This window comes from Anguilla rostrata, chromosome 12 (genome assembly GCF_018555375.3).
Source record: "Anguilla rostrata isolate EN2019 chromosome 12, ASM1855537v3, whole genome shotgun sequence".
Taxonomy (NCBI): domain Eukaryota; kingdom Metazoa; phylum Chordata; class Actinopteri; order Anguilliformes; family Anguillidae; genus Anguilla; species Anguilla rostrata.
In genome coordinates this window covers 33,445,416-33,467,894 of record NC_057944.1, presented here as the reverse complement: position 1 = coordinate 33,467,894, position 22,479 = coordinate 33,445,416, and the positions used below count along the sequence as shown (strand labels likewise).

General features: G+C 43.7%; 1 protein-coding gene across 4 annotated transcripts; it reads left to right on the top strand.

Moving 5' to 3' along the window:
• The first annotated feature begins 255 nt into the window (after window positions 1-255).
• On the top strand, window positions 256-22,183 carry postnb (periostin, osteoblast specific factor b). Of its 4 annotated transcripts, XM_064302221.1 has the most exons (24): window positions 256-419; window positions 1,211-1,309; window positions 8,048-8,112; window positions 8,707-8,864; window positions 9,230-9,394; window positions 9,538-9,684; window positions 10,082-10,223; window positions 11,178-11,390; window positions 11,957-12,091; window positions 12,853-13,001; window positions 13,708-13,844; window positions 13,984-14,114; window positions 14,343-14,473; window positions 14,800-14,902; window positions 15,603-15,670; window positions 16,134-16,179; window positions 16,409-16,438; window positions 16,797-16,868; window positions 17,868-17,923; window positions 18,041-18,137; window positions 18,802-18,846; window positions 19,906-19,992; window positions 20,695-20,733; window positions 21,286-22,183. In XM_064302221.1, the coding sequence occupies exons 1-24, from the start codon at window positions 301-303 to the stop codon at window positions 21,312-21,314; spliced, it is 2,463 nt and encodes an 820-aa protein (XP_064158291.1). In that variant the 5' UTR covers window positions 256-300; the 3' UTR covers window positions 21,315-22,183. The 4 variants fall into 4 exon arrangements, with proteins under 4 accessions (XP_064158291.1, XP_064158292.1, XP_064158289.1 ...); XM_064302222.1 differs by lacking the exon at window positions 16,797-16,868; XM_064302219.1 differs by having other exon boundaries at window positions 17,868-18,137.
• The last annotated feature ends 296 nt before the right edge of the window (window positions 22,184-22,479 follow it).

Sequence of the window (22,479 nt, the reverse complement as noted above, 5' to 3'; positions counted from 1 at the left end):
GTACTTGGCTCAGGATACATATCTAAAAAGAAAACAATAATAGTAACACCAACAACAACAACCAGAACAGTAATAATAATAATAATAATGATAATAATAATAATATAATAATAATAAACTCCAGACTGTGGGACCACGCCCTTTTAGAGTGGAGGAGAGTCTTCCAGGGGTTCAAGGGGTGGGTGGTACAAGCATCAGGTTGGCTTCCTCCCACACCGGGGGCCCTGTGGTATATAAGCCCTCTCTGTCAGACCTGCTCCCACTTCTCACTCTGTAGTCCGACCAGGAGGAGCCGCGAGGATGAAGCTCCTGTTCGTGTCCGCCTTCGCCGTGTTCGCGCTGTCCGCCCTCGACCGGGCGGACTCCTCCGCTTACGACAAGATCCTGTCCCACAGCCGCATCAGGGCCAAGGACCAGGGGTAAGAGAAATGCCCATTCTACCACAAAAATAAATAAATAAAACTTGTTTGTAAAAATGCAGAAACTACTATGTGGATTGCTCTATGAATATGAAATCAGAAAGGAGTATAGTGGAGTACAAAACTCCAGATTTGTATATAAATTGAAATAATTTATTTGAGAGGTATAATGAAAACAAGTGTTTTGCCAATTTTGTGGAGTAGTGTGAAGAAAACTGAATGTTTAGTATAAATATTGACATAAACAGTTGTGTTAATTTGTTTTATGAGCAAAAGACATATTTTTTCATTTTCTCATGCATTTTCATTTTATTATTTTATTTTATAAATGCAAGTGCACTGCAGATGAATTTTGCATGGCTTGTTCCCTTAGTGCTTAGCAAGGAATGGAAAGATGATGGTAAAAAGACATGAAAACTTTTATATTAGGAATTTCTATTACGATTCTGGGGAAACCATTCATTTACCAGCAGTGTGTAGAGAAATAAGAAATTATAACTAAACAGTGTCCATTCTTAACCTTTTAAAAATAATTAATTGCTTTGTAACTTTTTTAGATATTAATTATTATTTTTTTTCTAAATTTTATTCTTATTATTCACAATTTATTATTCCATTAAATTTTCTAGCACAAAATAAATCAACCCATTCTGATCGCCATGCTAAAAAAGTTATGTGTTGACCCAGTCTGTGAGATGGTTAGTAGGTGAAGAAAGATTTCCTCTTGCCTTTTTTTTTTTTTGTTTTTTGCAAAGTTTAATAACTTCCCTTTCCCGTTCTCTCCACCTCAGACCCAACGTGTGCGCTCTCCAGCAGGTCAGCGGGACCAAAAAAAAGTACTTCAGCACCTGCAGGAACTGGTACCGTGGCTCCATCTGCGGAAAGAAAGCGTAAGTGTGCACTTCCTTCACCTCGGCTGCCTGGATTAAGCGCTCTGTGTCTCTGGAACCTGGAGTTTCGGAATGCTCCTGAACTCTCAAGGTCAAAGGTCAAAGTTGTCCTTTCTTTCTCTGGATTTACTTTTGGTGTAATATGAGTGTAAAGATTTAGGCTATCTGACTAGCGGTACTTATTTTTGGTACAATTCAAATTTTTTGTTTGTTAATATTGCACTCATTGATTATAGCTGGGCCTCTGTGCTTTCTTGGTGATGTGATATCTTATTTTTGTATTCCTGAGATTACCACTGATGTCATGCCATGTAACATAAAAGTTGAAAGTCCCGCCCCCCCTTGCCCCAATCCCCCATGAGCAAGGTTGAAATGAACTATGACTTGTTCACTTTTAGTCTTTTAGCCACTGCCAAATGTTCTTAAAGGTGGAATCTCAAATAGCCTTTACCTTTTCATTTTGACAATATCCAGCCTCTTTGAAGGGGCAGCAATTCACACAAGAAAAGTTCATACCCTCAAGGCTGTTTATGACAGTGAATAAAAGTAAGCATCGCTTCAGATGACAAGCGACTGCCACACCAACAGCCACCTCCTCTAATATACACAAATGTTACACTAATTTATTATGAGTCGTAATCTATCTGACAACTCGCACTAATAATTCATTTGTAAGCACGCACAGAGAAAAACATTGGCATGGACTGATATTTTACCTGTGGCTTGCCAAGCTTCCACCGTGTAAAGCTTTTAAGCAGCTTTTAAGAAAGGAGTCCGACAAAGACGTGTTCATAACATTCATATGAAAACAGGACCCATGATTTAACATGAACTCACTGTACGTCGAGCAAAGCAATAAATGTGTTGCTAGATACTGTAGGCCGACTGAATCATTAGCTGGTTTGAGCGGTGGCCACGGCAAACCGCTGGCATTCAGAACATTTTGCTGCTGTAACATTTGGGACTAGCCTAGCATGCCATTTTTCATGGTTTGAAAGGGGGGGCTGAGGGTGATTCGCAGAGGCTACCGACCCGAGTACTCACGCTAAACTGGGCTGTAAGAGCCCTGGCGATATGCCTTTCACTCGGTTTTGACTCTGGCCCGGCTCCCTTGTTAAAACCGCGGATCGCCGCCGTTGCCAGTGGTTTCTCTGCACTCGTCCAAACCGCAGCGTCAGCTTGCGCCCAGAGCAGTTTCCGCCGCCGCCGCCGTTGCTGCCGCTTGTTCGCTGCACTTCGAAACAACAGGGCCGTGCCTTGCGGGAATTTTTTGTGCTCGGCATCAGGCGTCGTGAAACCGCGTCCGAAGAGTCTGGACAAAGATGATCAAAAATTTGCCGCCCGCCGTTCTCCTCGAGGACGTAAGGCTAGCCTACCTCCGAGGCATCAAACAGGTTTGCACGACGGGACGAAGCGCAGCCAGCTACCGCGGTAGCGCTCCACTCCTTCAACAATGGAAGCACAGCAGATTTCATAAGTAGCTACGTACGTAAGCCAATAGGCCAACTGTAAAAAATTCAATGTGTATCTGAGCTGCTAAGGCATATAATTATGTTTGGCTGAGAGTTTGCGTGTACCAATGATTGCTTCAGCTGAAAGAAATACACAGCTAACGGGCAAGTTTGGTAGAGTTCAGTGAGACCTATCTGATTGCTAGCACATACAAGTGCTACGATACAAGCATTTCTTTACGACAAAACAGATCTGCTCCAAACATTTGCATTGTCTGCTCAGTTTATTGTGTCAGACGGGTTTATTAAATCAAATTATGCATCGTCTGACAAAATGTCTTTTGCGCGTGATCAGTATTAAGATAAAGAGCAACTGCCCAACAGATTGTCAAGTTGTGCGGATCTTTGTTATTAATACTTTCGGTTGGACTGCACCTTGAAGGCTGCTGGATGTTGGCACGTTTGCTTGCGCACGGGCTAGCTCGTGGAAATCATTTATAGTAAAGGTGTGACTGCATCACTGGCTTAGTGCATTAGCAGCTGTTTATCTCAGTTAATTCCAGCTGAGAACTCAGTCTTCTGTTAGGCTTCCAAGTTCCAATGGCGCACACATGTTCCTCGTGACTTACGTGTGATTGGACTGGCGTCTGCAAATGTGTTTTATTTATTTAAGGAGTTTTGTTTATCAAGCTTCATTAATATGCATCATAGGAATCTTTATTTTGTAACCTTTGTTTCCTTTGTTTCTTTATTCCCCAAATTTGGAAACCCATTTGCAACTGTAAGCACAGCCTAAAATGCAAATCCTCAGAAAATCCATGCAGCTACTCTAGCGGTGGCTAACTGTTTGAGCTTCACAGCCGCAGTACATCCACTCATCCAGAGGAGGCGCTATTGTGCAGTGTGGAGAATATCCTGCCAACAGCAGCCCATCCTCTCTGGGTGAAGCTGTGGTTTACCATACACCACCCCTTTAGGCTCTCAATCATGCTGGCGCTGGTAGGATTACATACTGGACTGTGGGACACATCACAGTGCTGAGGACTAGAACTAGTATGTTAGAACAAAACCAAAGTAACCCAGCTAGGATAATACTCAAGCCATAGGCTTGATTTATAGGCTATAGCACCTTTCAAGCAAAGAGCAAAAAGTGTTTTCCAGAACAGGCAAAAGAATAAGGTATAAAATCACAATACAAGGAAACAGCAAAAGCATAAAAGAGACGAATGAACAGCTAAATAAAATGGCAATAATATACGAAAAGACAATTATAAAAAAAGCATGACTTTAAGGATGACAGCATGTCTTCATCCAGGTCAGTGACCCCCCATCTTCTAATAGACAATGTGGAAAAGAGGTGAATAAGGTGAAAAAACATCCCGCGAGGACTTTGTGACAGACTGAAAATGTATTTCTTTATTTATTTTTGTGGAATACTCCTACTGGTCTGCTTCATGGTGTGCTCTTGAAGCCGGGAGTTCATGGAGTACATCCTGGGCTCTGGAGCTAAGTGCAGAGAGATGCTGACACTTTATCCCAGCTCTGAGGCTGGATCTCAGGGGAGCTGCAGTGACCTCATCAGCTCAGCTCTGTCTGCCGCGGTTGAAAGACAGAGGGTGGCCCTTGGGCCATGCTCCATCTTGACTCCTTCTTCCCCATCCTCTCAAAAAAAAAAAAAAAAAAAAAGCTGGAGTGCTCCTTTTTCCCCTCCAGTGTGTTTTTCCTGGAAACGAGCACCTCGGGTCTCTCCAGACTCTGTGCGCTTTGGCGTTTGGCCAGCCCCCCCCATCCCCCACTCACCCCCCCCCCCCCAACCTCCCACCCCCACCCCCCTCCCAAAAAGTCTGGTTCCTGGCTAGCGTTAGCCCACAGCGGGGGAACATATGGAAGCATTTGTTAGCCTGGAGGGTTCCCACTGTCCACTAGACGGGGAGCACCCCTCCTTCTTTCCACTCAACCCCCCCCAAAAGACCTCATCCACTGTCCTCTACCCCAGGCACGAGAAGCTCTGACTGATGGGAAGATGATGGATTTTTTTTCTCTGAGTCTCAAGGCAGCCAATGAGTTCTGGGCTCTCGCGTCTATCCCGTGTTGCCCTGTTGCCCTCCCTGGAGGCAGTAGAGCGCTGTGGATTGTGTAACCCTGGCTTCAGTCTGCAGCGTGTCTGCAGCTGGAGCCACGGGCCGGTCGTGTGTAGGGGAAAAATAAAAAATGTGCGTTTGATGAGTCACTGATTGAAACATAAAAATAAAAAAAATGCATTTGTGCAGAGATAATCGTGACTTACACACAAATCTCAAAGTAAATTTATATACATAATGTGTATAGAAATACTGAAAAATCTTTTTGTGCTGCTGGTTTTAAATTGCAAAAACACACCTGTGGTGAAGTGAGCGGTAATTCATAGGCTCATAAACTCTTGGTACCCAGGTGGTTACTGTAATGTACATTAATTACTGCATGACAGAAGTACTGCAGGGCAAGAGGAAGCTGCATTGTCATGTGGGACATACGCATGCCAGAGGATTCCCTTCTGCTTTATACTCTAGCCATTTTATATTCATGTTCATCCTGTTGCCAAATCCCAGCTGTGTCCTTCCATTAATTCATCATATTTGTTATGAATGCATGAATAGCTTATTCGTGAGTAGTAACGTGACTTTATTACACAACAACGCTATTATTTAAATTTGAATAATATAATATGAATAACAGTACGGCCCAGCACGTACACTTCATCTGAAACCAATTTAAAGTCGATTTCACGTGTGGAATAAGAAAGTCAGTTTCAACAACAGCACAAATTGAGCAGTGGAGGCAAGATCACAAGCTTTGAGGAAAAGCATGCCAGGGTTTAGCAGGAAAGAGAGGTCTAAAGGCATATCAGATGGTGTGTAAGAGCGGTGAAATGGCTGAACATTAACGTTCGTGCAACGTAATCAGTCTCTCATTTGGCTAATTCCAGTTTTGCCGTCTTTGCCGCATTGTGGCTCTACCCCACCAAATCTCTCTTAAAACCCAGTTGAAAATCACTGCTCGGGGTGGCTTATCCTGTTTAAGTTCCTTTTTTAGATCATTGATGGGCCCCACGGTCTGGTATAGAGTCTGTGTGCGTGCCAACAGACAGTCCTGCAGGGAATGCGTAGTTGGCACTAGCGTTACCCAAGGGGGGTGGGTTTTGGCCAGCAAGGGTGGCAGTGCCTCAGGGACAGAGGTGGAGAGTTCAGAGGTCAGAAAGTAAAGTCCTGTCATGTGTTTATATCACCCACGAATGCTGCCAACTGATATCACTAATTAGTTCCACCCTCCTGGCTGAGAAATTGTGCTAATTAGCAAATCCAGGTGATCGGGGGAAAAAAATCCTGGGGAGGACTTTTAACTTTCCGAACCTGGATTTTACACCTCTGATCATTGAGCGTCAGGTCCTTTGGAGGGGACACATGTGCTTGTCTTCGAACTTTCTGACTCGATAACAGGCGGCACGGCGGTGCAGTGGATGCCCGGGTTCGAATAACTGCCAGGGCCTTTCTGTGCAGAGTTTTGCCTGTTCTCCCCATGTCTGCGTGCGTTTCCTCCAGGTATTCTGGTTTCCCCGCTCAATCCAAAGACATACAGGCTAAGCTACTTGGAGGTAGTGGACGGTGGGGGCACAAACCGGGCGTTGCTGTAGGACAGCTTGCATGCTCAGTCAGCCTACCTTACCCTGCATGAATAAAAGTTAATAAATAAATAAGTAAATGTAAGTTGCCCCCTTTGTTCCTAAGCCTTTCACGTGTTCTGGCTTAGAATGGCACTGGGTGTGCGGAGGCTGCGATAGAGAGATGAGGGAGGAGGAGAAGCTATTGACGGTCCGAGCTGTGCGCTCCGCGCCGTGAGCGTGACTAGACTTGCCCGCCTGCGCTTTGTGACATTTCACTCGGCTGTAACATTTTGTTCACGGGGGTAACAGGGAAAGCTCACCTGTCTGTGTGTGTAATACTTTGCGGTACAGGTAAAGACATGGCAGCCCAGGGGAAAAAACTACACCAATTCATTGTGCTCCTCGAAAAGAATCTGGCTTATTTGAATACTACTTGAATACTTTTTTGGGTTATATAAATGCCAAACATAAAAAAATACTTTGTGCCTTGACTGGCCTGGAGAGAGGAGTTCATCTGTCTGTCTTTCTGCCATAACTGAGCAATAACCCTGACACCTGCACATCATAGAACATTTGCTGATGGCACCATCTCAGATAAGAATGGTTTATTACCTGTTGCATGGTCTGATTTCAGGACCTTCTGCCTTTTTCTTTTTATTTTCATTTTTGCCCAGTTATTCCACATTGCCATGTTATCCAATAGCATGGTGTTATTATACTGATAGCATTAACTTATAAATTTCCATCTGTTGGATTCAAATCTTTTTTGGATGGGACGAGTTTCCCATCCAGCAGAACGGCATGATTGCAGGCATATTCCGTGGGGGAGAGGTTAACCAGAGCTTGATCTTGGCCATGCAACTGCTTCTGCATTAAAGTAGGGAGAAGTTAACATGCGTGCAATGGCATGGCAACACAATCTTAACGAGCGAGCAGTTTTCATCCGTTTCTTTGGCACAGAGACTCGGACCACATGGCATGTTCAGGCGATGAATCAGCTCATGAACCCAGACAGTATGGAAAAGCACTGTGCGCTCGGCACCATAAAAAAATAAAAAAATATTGTTGCCCTTGAGTCAGCAAAAAAGGCTTCACAGAATGGTTCTATGGGTCTTTGGGTTCAGCAACCGTTGCAATTACTGTAATGTACCGCTGTCCACAAGGGCTCTCGTTTCTACTGGGTTTATGGAACAACACTGGATATCCTCAGCTGAACTTCGTACCCCACAATTTTGGACCCTTTCCCCCATTATTGTGAACAAAGTTATTACAGCCAGTGAGACTAGAAGGAATAAAGAAGCTTTCCTTTCCTGTATGTTTTCATCTCCCTCTGTATATGTCATTACATCATTAAAAAGAACTGAAGTTTTGAGTTTGATACGAATGAATTGAAAGCTCACATCATCAGGTGTGCTGTACACTGTCAATACTGCACGGCATAGGGACTAGTAAAGTTTGTTCAAGCCACCATTGAACTTGTATAACGTAATGTAATAACAATAATAAAGAACAGTTTTTGTAATTTCCTGAAAAGGAAGTAGCTTTTTTAACAGCACGGTGCACATGCCAGCAGACTGGTGCTCTGTGTGTTTGTACTGCTGAACCAAAAGCAACATGCTCTTTCTTCTCGTCCTCTCCTGCCCTCAGGATGGTGCTGTACGAGTGCTGCCCAGGATACATGCGGCTGGACGGAATGCCAGGGTGCGCCGCAGGTAAACACGCCCACCTGTGAACTCACCCACCTGGGGCGAGGCTTCGTCTGGTCGTCCCCTGTTGAAAGGCTGATTGCATGCCTTTCAGCACGAACTGGCAGCAGGAAGCTGCTGGCACCAGAGCAATGAAAACAGCAACCCTACGCAGAGTCAGCCAGTGCCTTTTAACATTCAGCAGAACCAAGATACTCCTTTATCGTGTTTGCCAGTGTGGTTTACACTCATAGCTCACATAGTTTCTTAAATTTTAAGTTAAAAGTTAAAGTTTTAAAATGAGTTCATATTCCGCATAACAACCTGTTCACCGTTGAATTAATTGACACCTCTGACTCTAACTTAATGAGTCCAGTATGACGACCATATGTTTATCCAGTTAAAGATACTTTGTCAGAGCTGATTTTTTTGGCTGGACCGCAACACCGGTGCCAGTCCTACATACGCGAATGTTTGTGACTGAGTGAGTGACTGAGTGAGTGATGAAGTTACACCATTGGTCAGCCTGTCCAGCCATATACTAGGTTTTGACCAGGTCTTGTTTCACGTGAAATCTTTTCTCTGTGTATGTTTCTAATTTGATTTTCATTTCTCTTCTAGTGGCACCCATTGACCACGTGTATGGCACACTGGGTCCTGTGAACGCCATCCAAACGCAGAAGTACGCGGACATGTCGAAGCTCAGGCCAGAGATCGAAGGGGAGGGTTCGTACACAATGTTCGCTCCCAGCAACGAAGCCTGGGAGCTCCTGGACCCTGTGAGTCTCCTGGCTGAATATTTATACCTGGGATTTTCAGGGGAATTTATGGGAACACAGTTTGTTTAATGGTTTGGCATTTGGAAAATATTTTTATTTCTGTTTCTTTATCTTACTGTTTCAGTTTGTTTTGAAATGCGGTTTGTACACATACAACAAAAGCACTAAATAAAGTTGTTATTATGATTATTGTCATTATTGATATCATTATTGTTGTTGTTGTTGTCATTGCTATTATTATTATTATTATTATTATTATTATTATTATTATTATTATTATTATTATTATTATTATTGTGTTTTGGGGCTCCATGGTAACAAACTATGTCCCTGATAGAAGCCGCTTCCTCATTTCTGCCCAACAGGAAGTGAGGAACGCTCTGGAGAGCAATGTGAACATCGAGCTGTACAACGCCCTTCACTATCACATGGTCAACAAGCGCCTGCTGACCAAAGACATGAAGGACGGCCTGAAAGTCATCTCCATGTACAACGATCTGGGCCTTCACATCAACCACTACCCCAACGGGGTACGTTTAAAGAGCGTGCGGACCTGCACGTGCCTGGGGGGGGGGGGGTGGGGTGGGGGGGTAATCTCAGCAAAACAACGTCACGCGCTGCTTCGTTTGGAGATCACGCTAAACGTCACGTGCCTTCACTCCCCTTTGTGCAGATCGTCACGGTGAACTGCGCCAGGATTATCCACGGCAACCAGGTGTCCACAAACGGAGTGGTGCACGTCATTGACCGCGTCATCTCCGCCGTCGGAAACACCATCCGTGATGTCATCGAAGTTGATGATGACCTATCCTCTCTGAAAGTTAGTATCACAATCACACGGACACTAATCCAGACCCATTGTAGCGGCTCAACAGTAATGATGATGTATGCATATATTATAACTTAAATGTAGCTTCAGTCCAGTATTTAGTGCATTGTGGGATTCCTGAATCTACTTTCTCCTACTTCTTCAGTGGACAGACTAGGTGAAATACTGCTATTGGCTTACATATAATATACATCTTGATCTCCTATTTCTGTGTATGGTTTTCATATACACATATTTATGTAAAACATAACATAACATAATGACGAGAACAGGCCATTCAGCCCAACAACGTTCTCCATTTTATGCATTTTTTTTGTATGTATGTATGTATGTATATAGTATGACAACAGTGTTATAGCAGTACTAATAAACGGCATTTTCCATCCAGACCATAGCTGATAACTCTGGATTGATGGACAAGCTGGGGGAGAAAGGACAGTACACTCTGTTCGCCCCGACCAACAAGGCCTTTGACGAGCTGGACAGCGATGTTCTGGAGAGGATGATGGGCGACAAGGGAGTCCTCAAAGGTAAACCGTGCACCTGTATCCCCGTAAAGGTGTGGCTAAGAAAGAGCTGGGGTCAATTAAGGTCACCAGGAAGATAATCAGGTTTTTTTCTTCTTGACAGCAGAGAACTTTTCACAGTCACTTTATTTGGTTCTTGTGTTTTTGTTATGACAAAGGTGTAACTCTTTCTTTAACCATGCAACAATGAGGGGAAGGATTTACTTTTGTCATTATATTGAGAGAAAATGTGTGGAAAGAAAGGAATAACTTTTTTGTTTGTTTGTTTGGATGAGCCTGTTAAGAAGTTTAAGCTCACAGATATTTTCTCTCTGATGTTTTCTTAAGAAAGGCCTTCCTGCTCATCTCGAGTCCATAGTGAAAAAACCACACCCTTTCCAATAAAAAAAAATCCAGTGGCAATTCATATTATCCTATGTTTCTACTGTAAAATTCCTCATGCATTTATCAAACATTAAAAAAAAGTAAGAAAAAAATGGTTTGGAAAGTGGTTAAATAGCAGATCAGCAGATCAGCGCAGGCTAATGTGGAATAATTCATGGGAATTAGTGTCACTAAAGCTATTAGATGATCCAGACCGCAGAGTTTTTCCAAATGCACACAACAGTACGAATCACCTTCGGGGCAAAAGGAAAAAACAGCAGCTTCCTTCCTTTTTAATTTCAAAGCTGTGAAAACTGGCAGCTGTGTGATCTCTCTCTCTTTGTCTCCTGTCTGTTCTTGTTTGCCCTGAGCTATGAGATCACGCTACAAAGTCTATCGGGCTGCAATATTTGAGCTGCAGAAATGCTGAGGGTCATCATGTTTTTTTTTTTTATCATGCAGCCCCATACTTTATGAGGTCCTGTCAGGACATGTAAAGTCCTCACCGTGTGTGTGTGTGTGTGTGGGTGCGTGCATGTGCGTGTGTGCGTCCGATGGCTTCCTGATCACACGCTTCATCCTCCCCCCACGCAGCCCTGTTGAACTTCCACCTCCTGAACTCGGCCCAGTGCTCAGAGGCCATCATGGCCGGAACCTCCTTCGAGACCCTGGAGGGCCACAACATCGAGGTCGGCTGCGACGGCGACAGCCTGACCGTCAACGGCGTCAAGATGGTGCTGAAGAAGGACATCGTCACCACCAACGGCGTCATCCACCTGATCGAGAAGGTGCTCATTCCAGACTCAGGTGAGCTTCCCACCCATCGCCCCCCCCTCTGTTCTCACCTCAGAGTGCTGGGGATCAGAGAGTGATGATTTTAAACCAAGGCAAGGGCACTGCTACTGCAACGACTGTTTGAGAATAAAATCAATTATTATTCCATCTGATGACCTCTTACACCCGGGGGTTCCAAACCCTGGCCCTGGAGACTGACATGGTTTGCTGGTTTGTGTAATTACCATGGACTTAATTCGACAATTATAACAGTTGATTACAGTAGAACAGTTGATTGCACATCTATCTCACCTCATTTGGCTTCTAGGGTCTAAACTGGTTCTTGATTGTAAGGTGAAATTAAAAAAACATTAGAAAAACCAGCAGACCCTGTATGGCTCTACAGGACAAGACCTGGCATTGCCTGTCTATATGGCTAAATTGATTAGTTAATGAATCAGTTAAATGCACTTGATGAAATCCAGCAGTCAATGTCACCAAAACGTACAGCAACAGTACAGATGGCCTGGTAATCATTCTTAAACTGGCAGGACTCTAAACATGTTTTAAATAATTTTTTTTTTTAATTTCTTCTTCAGCTAAACAGGTGACGGAGCTGATTGGCGAGTCCCAGGGCACGTTTGGCGATATGGTCGCTGAGCTGGGATTGGCTGCTGCCATGAGGCCCAAGGAGGAGTACACTCTCCTGGCACCCGTCAACACAGCTTTCACAGGTGAGGTTCTGCCTTTCCGGAACATTCCGCCGCTTACGTCACTTATTCCACAGCTGTTATCTGCCAAGGAAGGCGCAGTCTTAGCTTGGCACTGAAATGCGTTCTAAAACTCTTGACTTACAAGCGTGGGCCAGCGCACTGAGAGCCCTGATCAAAAGCTCCCTGTTTTAATGTTGTTTTAAGGTCCTGGCCTTTAGTGCATTCGTCACATCTGGCTTGTCATCTATTATTTTGCTAATCTTTATTTTTGTGGACGAATTTCACTGATTGTCAAGAGGGACCTGGCGCAACGGCAGCAATGCATATATTTAGCACTGATTAAAAACTTGGTGTTTCAGACATCAGATTCAAACAGGGTTCTCAGATTGTGGCTAGGGATCGTAGAGGCAGGGCATTTGGGAAAGACTTGAGGCATTTTTTCAGAGTGATTGTTGTTTCCTCAAGTGAATCATATGCTTAGTCAATAAAGAACAACTCTGATAGACCAGACGGGTACATTGTTTTCAGATGGGTCGGTCTGATTCAAACTTTTCTCAAGGGATTTTTTTTTGTTGTCTGGTTTTTGTCTCTTTTATGAAGTGGCAGTGCGGCCCCTGGGTCTGCACAAGTGTCTGTCGGCTACATCTGGCTTCGTTTCACTTTGACCAATGTCTGCTTAACTGCTAGCCTTATTGTACTTATATGTCAATGCCTGCAACAAAAACATAAATCTCTATACCCTGCCTCCTTCAGTAGTTGTAAAATCACTCTTTAACCCACAGATGACGTGATGGGTATGGACCAGCGCCTCCTCAAGATCATTCTGGAGAACCATGTCCTGAAGAAGAAGTTCCTCCTGAACCAGTTGTACAACGGCCAGCGCTTGGAGAGCATCGGAGGAAAGAGCCTGAGGGTGTTCATCTACCGCACTGTGAGTGCCCGTCCCCCACGGCCCCCCTTTGGCCCCACACCAACATCCTGAGAATCTGAGAGTCATTACCCAGCGTCACTAATGCAAATCAGATTACTTTTGTCATGCAGGCAACAGCGACCTTGGAAAGAATAATCTGGAGTTTTCTTTTCTCTTATGTTTTGTACTGGCTTGTCATCTACCGCTTTACATTGGTTCCTCATCACCACAAAGAGTGTAGCCTTCCAGTACGGTCTACACCAGCGGTGTCCAATCTTTAATCCAAAAAGGAAGGTGTGGATGGAGGTTTTTGTTGTAACTTATCATGATCTTCAATCCAGAACTTGATAAAAAAGAATTTGGTGTCTCAGTGCTGGGTTAAGATAGAAACTGGCATTCACACCTTCCCTTTCTTGATAAGATTGGAAACCCCTGGTTTACACATGAAGCGCAGTCTTAGTGCGGTCTACACAGAGTGTAGTCTTCCGTTATAGACTACATATACAGTGTAGTCTTCGAGAGGAGTCTACATATACAGTGCAGTCTTGCAGTCAGAGAAACAGAGAAGCTATACCTCTTTAAGCACAAACCCAGGTGTTGTGGACCCAGGTTCTGGGGGGGGGGAGGGGGGGGCGGGGGATGGGGGCAAGGGTGGGGGGAGTGGGGAGCGGGTGCTGATGTTGGCGAAGAGGCTGACGTATCGCCGCTGGGTCTCTCTTCCGCGCAGTCCGTCTGCATTGAGAACGCCTGCATGGTGAGGGGCAGCAAGGAGGGGACCAACGGGGCCCTCCACCTCATGAAGGGCCTCATAAAACCGGCCGTGAAGACCATGTTCCAGATCCTTACGGACGACGGACGCTTCAAGTAAGTCACACATGGGCAATTCATTCAGAAATAGATTTTTATTCGTATTTATTTTTGGTATGGAATCTCCTTGGAATGGGAACCGCAACCCCTCTATTGGGAGAGGCCAGTTGACCTTGCGATCTGCTGCTGTCTGCAGGATGTTCCTGTCCCTGATAGAGGCTGCCGGTTTGACCGACCTGCTCAATCAGGAGGGCGACTTCACTCTCTTTGCGCCGACTGATGACGCGTTCGAGGGCATGAGCCAGCGGGACATAGCGCTGCTGACGAGTGGGTCATCCTTCTTTTTACTGCTCCAGTTTTTTCTTCATTTCTTTTGTTTTACTTTTCCATGGAAATCGCTCAGTTCCTCTCGTTATTATTATCCTCTCGTGTTATTGTGCGGAAAACTGTTCAGCGTTTAATCAACTCTGCTGAGATTTTTACTGTACAATGTGCAGATTCATTTTCGGAGCTGAGATCAGTAGAGCTAGTGTGTGACCCCTGTTTCCTGATCAGGTGACATCAACGCCCTGAGGACAATCCTACTGTACCACCTGACCAAGAGCGTGTTCATTGGCGCTGGCTTGGAGGGCGGAGTCACCAACCTGATGAAGTCCCTGCAGGGAAGCAACCTCAAAGTAATCTCTGTAAGTTCCCATGATTCTCCAGTCCCCCTCTTTAAGTTCCCATGATCCTCCTGTCCTCCTCTGTAAGTTCCCATGATCCTCCTGTCCTCCGTTCCAGCTGCTGTTCAAGGGTTGCATTGTTTCAAGATGGCTGATTTGAGTCCATCCTTGTACTGTGTACATGCTAATCCAAAAATTTCACAAAAAAAGAAACAAACAAACATTGGTCATCAGTCCTTCAAATGCACCCTTTCATCGCTCCTGCAGTTTCCTGACTGCACTTTCTGGGATAATTGCTGTAATTTCAGCTTCGCATACTTACCGTACTGTTTTCATTTCGTTTCCAGGACAAGAACGGTCTCCAGGTAAACACTGTGGGCGTGGATGACGCTGACGTGATGGCATCGAATGGAGTGATTCACATTGTGAAACGCCTGCTGTACCCCGCAGGTGAGCACAGAGGGTCTTACAAACCGGGGTAAAAGCATAGGTGGAGTTTGACTTGTAAGCATGGGGAGGGGGGGTGATAAGACTGCAATCATGGATGGGGGTTGGTGGGGGGTCGAGATTTGCAGTCGTGGACCGGGAGGTGTGGGTGTGGGGGGAGGGGGAGGGTGAGGAGATTCATAGATTTGCATTTGTGGAAGGGGAGGGGGGGCGGTGAGTGGGGTGGGAAATTTGCAATACCAGCCCTGGGGGGGTTTATGACCGTGGACGTGAGTGCTCATTTGCGAACAAGGAACGGATGGGGGATGAGGGTGCGGTTTGGGGAAATATGGGGGAGGCCAGGCTCCCCCAGCCCCATTAAGCACCAGTCAGTATGACCATGACCATGACCATGACCATGACCACTCCATAACCACTGGGCCTATAGACTTCTCTCATACTCAGCTCCTGTGTACCTTTCATCCTTTCTGCCTCCTAACTGTTAGAAGCTTCCAGTCGGTAGCAAGAGTTTCTGGTGTGACATTATAGCACAGAACATCCATCGCCGCAATATTGCACTTGGTCCCATCCTTCATGGAAGATCCGACTGGAATGTTTCACTTTGACCGGAGGGAGAGACAGAACTTTTGGGATCACCAAGCCTGTGATTTTAAGCAATCGGTGAGGGCTCAATGTGACTGTCTGTCTGTGTCTGTTTGTCCAGAGCTGCCCGTTGGAAGCCAGGACTTGCTCTCTCTGTTGCGAAGACTGATCACGCAAATTCAGTTCAGGGTAAGGACACCAGCATCTACACACACAGACACGCACACACACACACACACACATGCACACACACACACTCTCTGCACTCGCTCATCATTCTCTTGCTTCCTACTCATTGGAAAAGAACCATGCTTATTTTCCCTTGAAAAATAATGTTTTATTCCAGGAAAATGTATAAATTGCCTAGGTAAGCAATGCATTCAAATGTACATAAAATATTTTCGTATTATATGTTTAGATGTGTTTGTTATGTATACATATCTTTTTTATTTTCAAATGTGAGGGAATATAAAATTGAAGGTGTCCTATGTGAAAAGGCTGCGTGTAAGAACATGGTTAGGTTGTTCAGGTGGCCCACATCAGGAAATGAAACCATTCTTCAGCAGCAGCATTAGCGGCTGCAACACTGTGTTCCCCGTGATGAATTCACATGCGATCGGGATCTGTATCATAACTGTTTGTCCTCTTCCAGTATGTGGCCGGACACAAATACAAGGAAATCCCTCTGACTTTCCTGAGTAAGTAAACTGCTCTTTAATTTCTTTATTCTGTTAAAATTCCTACATTTTTTTTTTGTAGTTATTTTCCAAACCTGATGCTGTTGTCCAATGTCTGTTTATTCGACATTGGTTGGCAGTGATATTTATTGTGTGGGACAGATGAATGATTTTGTTGTTCTGTCTCTCTCTCTCTCTCTCTCTCTCTCTCTTCATCTCTCTCTCTTTGTCTCTCTCTCAAAATATCCAGAGCGAGTTATCACCCGCGTCGTCGAAGCAGGTAAAACTTGAAAAAAAAGCCATGTATTTATCAGTATATAAAATATAAATTTTATATTACCATTGTGGAACTGTGATGAGAAACTGTTTTTACCAGACATCTATTAATCTTTTTCATACCTGATGTGGTTTTGTAATATTTTCTGCCTCAGTCTGTGTGTGTGCGTGTGTATATGTGTGTGTGTGTCTGTGTGTGTGTGTGAACCATTACAGCTCCCCAGCTGATCTGATAATGCAATGAAATTACCCAAATGTACCGTTATAACAACTGCGTGAGTACCGTGCGCTGTGCGCGTTGCTCCGACGACCTGTCGTGACCAAGCCGCCACGGCGTGTGTGACTTTGTACCGCATGTCCAGACGTGACGGTGAAAACGCAGAGAAACAGGTATCGCGCAGCGCCTCCGAAAAGGATTTCCCGTGCTCTTCCAGGTACAGAGGGGGCCGAGCGCCGGCTCTGCTGCCCCCTGGCAGCCACGCTGAACGAGGCTGACGCTCACCGCTTTTTTGCCAAAATCACCGGGTCAAACTTTCGTGGGTTCACCGCGCAACCAAGTGACTGGCCCAACGCGGCAAATCACCTTGGTTACCGTTGTCCGTATAGTGCACCGACTATAGCTTTGTCTATAGACTATATTTTCAGCAATGCTTAAAGTCATCTGGAGCTGGACATTAATTGCCTGTCCGTGGAACTCGGGTGTGAAGTTGGCGGTAATCGTATCGACACAGTTCTATTCTTTCAATTTAGGGGCAGTTTTGCTTCTTCAGTAATAATTGTCATTCAAACCGTCAGAGGGTATCCCTTGTTTCATCGTATAATAAGGTTACAAAAGCCACAAGTACTTGTATGCTATATACTGTTAATGTGACTAGGGTGACTTCAGAACAACCCGAAGAGCATAAAGTTTTTCACAATACCGTTGCATACATCATTCTAAAATAAATATGCAAGGTTAATTTTTGGTTGAGGAGAACAAAGACATCAATGACCCCGAGCGTTCTTGAACTAGGCCATGAATGTCCACCAGCTAAATCTCTTTGGCGTTGCTGAAAGCTTCCCTGTGTGATGTTAATTCCAGAAGCCCAACACTGTTCTCCACCGTGCTTATGGACCGAGAGCTACTCGTGTTATACGCTTCTCAGTCCAAAATAAGAGTCTGATTCTTAAAGTGCCCGAGATTTGAGTGTGTTGAGATTGAGGCATGCTGAAAGAGGTTTTTCTGTACCCCCCCCCCCCCTTCTGTTGTGTGAAGGCCTGTCCCTGCATGATTTTTCTCACTGTGTGACCTGAATAGCACCACTGTTCAGCAAAACAATGCTTATGGAACGCAGGACATTCCAGCTGAATGGTATTGTAAAAAAAATATTGTTTTCTTAAAAGAGGGAATGTAATGTTTCATGCTTGGTTTTTTTGTTTGTTTTTTTTTAAAGACCCGGCGATTACCAAGGTTACAAGGGTAATTGAGGGAGATCCTACTATTACCAAGGTTACACGGGTCATTGAAGGGGATCCCACCATCACCAAGGTCACAAGAGTCATTCAAGGCGAGCCCACTATTACCAAGGTTACAAGAGTCGTCGAAGGCGACCCCACTGTTACCAAGGTTACAAGGGTCATCGAAGGCGATCCCACTGTTACCAAGGTTACAAGGGTCATCGAAGGAGATCCCACCCTAACACATTTCACCAGGGTCGTCTCAGGTAAACGCCAAAAATCACAAATTCCCACAACTGCTTTCAGTATAATGAGCCACCAGTATGCCATACATGACACACATTAGGTAAGTAGTTTAACATAAAAAAGCAATGTTGTCACTATCAATGTTGTTGAAATTCTTGTTTATAGTTATTTCACGAAGTTTCAGATTTGTATTTTACCTTTTCGTAGTTTTCTTCACCTATACTTTCCAAACACACTCACTACATACGCCATCAATGTGAATCCCAATTAGATTGCAAAACTTTTTTTTTTTTTAACTGAGCTAGACCAGCTCTTAACTGGAATGCTAGATTTTGGCAAGTTTAGCTTTGAAATGATGGGTAAAATATTTAAATTATCTAATCTTTGCCAGATGATTTAAAGCTGCTGACACTATGTTATGTAACCCTTACTTACTGAAATACACCTGCACAGGCATGAACTCTGAAATGACTACTTACACTTACAAAGAAACCTGTGAGCAAAAATGTTACTTTTTGAGAATTAAAAACAAAAAATGTTTACAAAAAAAAAAATACAAATTTATACACATGAAATAGTAGCTTTGGTTAAACATGCTGAAGTTGATTGAATAAGGTCCCAGGAAATGTGTTTTTTCAAAGGAAAAAATGAGGCCCTGTGATTAAAAGGCCTTTGTCTTCACAGGTGACGTGGGCGGCGAGGCGGATCTGAAGAAGCTTCTGGAAGAAGGTCAGTTCTGAGCGGAGCTATAGAATGAAGGGAGCAGGATGCCAGATGAGCTCACAATGGGCCTCGTTCACATAAACGACCTGTTTCAATGACAAAACAAAAAAAAAAAACCTGAACAGAAATGAGCGTGAATAATAAAATATTAGGAAACATTTTTTTGCAGAAATGTAAGCTGGAAATATCAGAACATTTGCTGGAGGGTGATTATGAGTTAAAAAAAAAATATATATACATATATATATATATGTAACTGATACATACATTAAACATATCATGAATTCACGCACCTTCAGTCGTCTTGTAAATGGTATTTTGAATAAAATGTACACAATAGATAAAGTAAATCATCTGGCGATTAGTTCCCCATCCCCACCAAATATTAATGAAAAAATAGCATTTTTTAAAAATACACACAGGAATGACTGTGTTTACATTGCTTGCATCGTTTGCTGAAAGCTTTCTGATTCTCAATGTAATGCAACAGACCACAGGCCAGACTAGAAAAAACTAAGACTGCTTCTTAATATGTGCCAGTGTGGATAATCTATTATGTTTCAAATTAATTTAAAAATGTAATTTAAAACAAAATACATATAATAAAAACACAAGAGTATGGCAAATATAACCAGGCCAACTGCAGCTAAGGATGTGTTCACGTAAATGCTACTTTCAGCTTTAGACTCGTTGAGTATATCCTGGCATTTCTACACTTTTGGAAACGTTTGTCCGTGCTTGATCTTGTATGAGATATTAGGGCCTGGAAAATTACTTCTGCTGGGTGTGTAACAACAATTAGGGGTTTCATTTCAGAAAAGCCAAATCAGTATCTTCTTAAAAATCAGTAATTAGTGTTCTATATGTATAGTTTAATAATGTTATTTTATATACAAATTCATTTAAAATGAAAATATTTATATTTTAAGATTTTCTCTGTATAATTTCTCGTATTTTCGTTTTTTAATGTTATTTCTTTAACACTATTGTACCTAGAAAGAAGAAGTACAGTTTCTTGAGAATGGTATCTGACATCATTGGGTTTTTGACTGTTCTGTTCCTCAGGGACCAGCTACTCCCACTTCACCACCATCGAGGGCGACGCTTCGAACATTGACTTAGACACAGAAAAAATCACCAAGCTCATCGAAGGTCAGATCGGCGGCCTGGGCGGCCGCTAACAGCCACTGCTGCAGCCTGTTTGAACCGCTCCAGCCTGCCTCCGCGCCCCCCTCTGAGTCCTGCAGGATCGCTCCAGTCCTGTCCCTCGCTCCACGGCCACGGACTGCTTTTGCCCTGCTGCACCCTATGCCCATGCCTTGACGCAGCCTGGAGCTCCAGATCTATCACCCGGCTACGCTAAGCTGCGCTGTACTGAACTCAATACAATTTGGTCCTCTGTTGTTCTGTTATTTGTTACCTCAGCTGTAGCCTGCTCAACCCATTTCATTTTGCTGTGATAGATCGCTCATTACATTGCTGTTACGTTGCCGCCATGCCACTGCTTTTATGCCAGGCCGGCCAGTGGAGGATGGGCTCCCCCCTTCTATAGTCGGATTCCTCCCGAAATTTCTTCCCATCAGGGAGTTTTTTCTCGCCGCTGTTTTGAGGGTTTTCTCCCCACTGGGAGTTTTTACCTCAGGTGCTTGCTGTGTGGGGGTTCAGGCCTGGTTTTTGCTCTGTTTGCTCTGTTTGCTCTTCTTGCCTTGCTGATCTGTAAAGCGTCTTTGTGACAGTTCTCTGTAAAAAGCGCTATATGAATAAAATTTTTAATTGAAACTGAAAAAAAAAAAAACGTGATGAGTTCATGGCTCGTTAGTGATTGTGAATTCTCTTCTTTTGTGTTTATTGCAGGAAAACCAACAAGACGTGTCCCACCGAAAAAAGATAAACGTAAAAGTTACCGATAGCATTGTTATTATTGTTGTTGTTGTTGCTTTTGCTGTTACACAACAATAAAACTAGCCTTAAAGAAGTTCACCAAAAATAAATAAATTAAGGTATGTTTCCACCCAGAGTAGTATCTGTCCATCCAGATAGTTTTGCTGAAATGTGATGAGTTTTATAGACCTTCGCTGCCGCTCAGCCTGATAAAATGGACCTCATGGGTGCATCTTCGTGTCAAAGCGCCAGACATCGACGAACCATGAGCTGCGCTTTCTGCAGCGAATATCTATAAAACTCGCCACATTTCAGCAAAATTGTCTGGATGGACAGATACTACTCAGCATAGGTGGAAACATACTTTAATTTCATTTTTTTTGTGTTGGGTGAATGTAAATAAAACGGCAGTGTTTTTAGAAAACGATTTGAAAGTGGACACGGTGTGTCCGACTTTGATGTTCTCCAGTAACAAAAAAAAAAACTACTGCAGCGCTATTACATAGCATGCTATTCGTTTGACGAGAACACGGCGGGTGACTTTGTCCTCCTCTCTGTTCACAGCTAACACCCGAAGAAGAGGTCGTCAGTGAACGCTAGCAGAACGCACCATCACCTTATGAATACGAGGAGCTACGATCATTGGACATCAGGAGACCCACGGGCCCGTGACCTGGTCAACGCGCTCGACGGAGAACTGGTTGTGGATAGACTAGATCAACTGAATTAAAGAAGAAAGAAAAACAAAACTATTTTTTTTTTTTGTGAAAGAAAATATTGGTGTATGTAATCCCTACGTGCAATGAAAGGCTTGGTCCAAAAAAAAAAAAAAAAAAAAAAAATACATTGGTAGCCAGTAGTCCAAAAGCAGCCAGTAAAATTCGGAAGCCCTATACAAGCTATTTGTGCTTGTCTGTGTGTGTGTGTGTGTGTGTATGTGCGTGTGTGTGCCATCATTAATATTATATATGTCATATTATATATATCACAGCTGGAAACGGCAAGTGAAATAAGACCAAGAAGTGTATGTTTGTAAATGACTTTATTTGCAACGTGGGAGGAAAGGTTGAAGGGGCAGCTTAGGGCATTTACCTCTGCATGACCATGATTTTGATGGTGCTTGCATTTAAATTCAGAATGCCACTTTTCAGTTTAAATAAACAATGCTTGGCGACATGACGCATGTTGACAGTTCCCACCCATTTTTATGTATGAAAATGTGCTCTTTCAGAGGTTAATGCATCCTGTACGTTTTTTTTTTCATTTTGTTTGGTTTTTCTTACTTGTTTTGAAATTTAATTATGTAACTGCTGCATCCTGCAGCCTTAATTTTTCAAAAAAACATTTCTAAAAAGCATTTTATTGGTTCCTGGTGTGCACATGGCTTCACACATTTTCTGCTACAAACTTCACCTTTGGAACAAGTGTTCAATAAAATCTATTATGGGTGTTAATATTTTCAGATATTGTATTTTTGTGTCCATCCGTTACATAACGTACTAGCAAATACGATTACATGCGATGTAATCACAAATTCATGATTGAGTTCATTTTGCATTACTAATGAATTAGGTTTGCTATGAGAACTCATTTTCCTGCACGTGGAAACACGCACAAATAAAATATCGTTCTGACAATGTATGGGATCAGGCCACTGCAACGTGGAGCCCCTGATAACCTGGTACATACACCACAAGGTCCCTTGAAGCCTGCACTCCATACGGGACTGTGCAGGGGACGGGGTGGGGGGGGGGGGGG

What these genes read in the sequence shown, in the direction of transcription:
- postnb (XM_064302219.1), top strand. Translation starts at nt 301, where the DNA reads ATGAAGCTCCTGTTCGTGTCCGCCTTCGCCGTGTTCGCGCTGTCCGCC. An exon ending in AATCCCTCTGACTTTCCTGA is followed by an intron (nt 16,180 to 16,408) that starts GTAAGTAAACTG and finishes CAAAATATCCAG; the next exon opens with AGCGAGTTATCACCCGCGTC. An exon ending in GAAGAAGCTTCTGGAAGAAG is followed by an intron (nt 18,847 to 19,905) that starts GTCAGTTCTGAG and finishes TCTGTTCCTCAG; the next exon opens with GGACCAGCTACTCCCACTTC.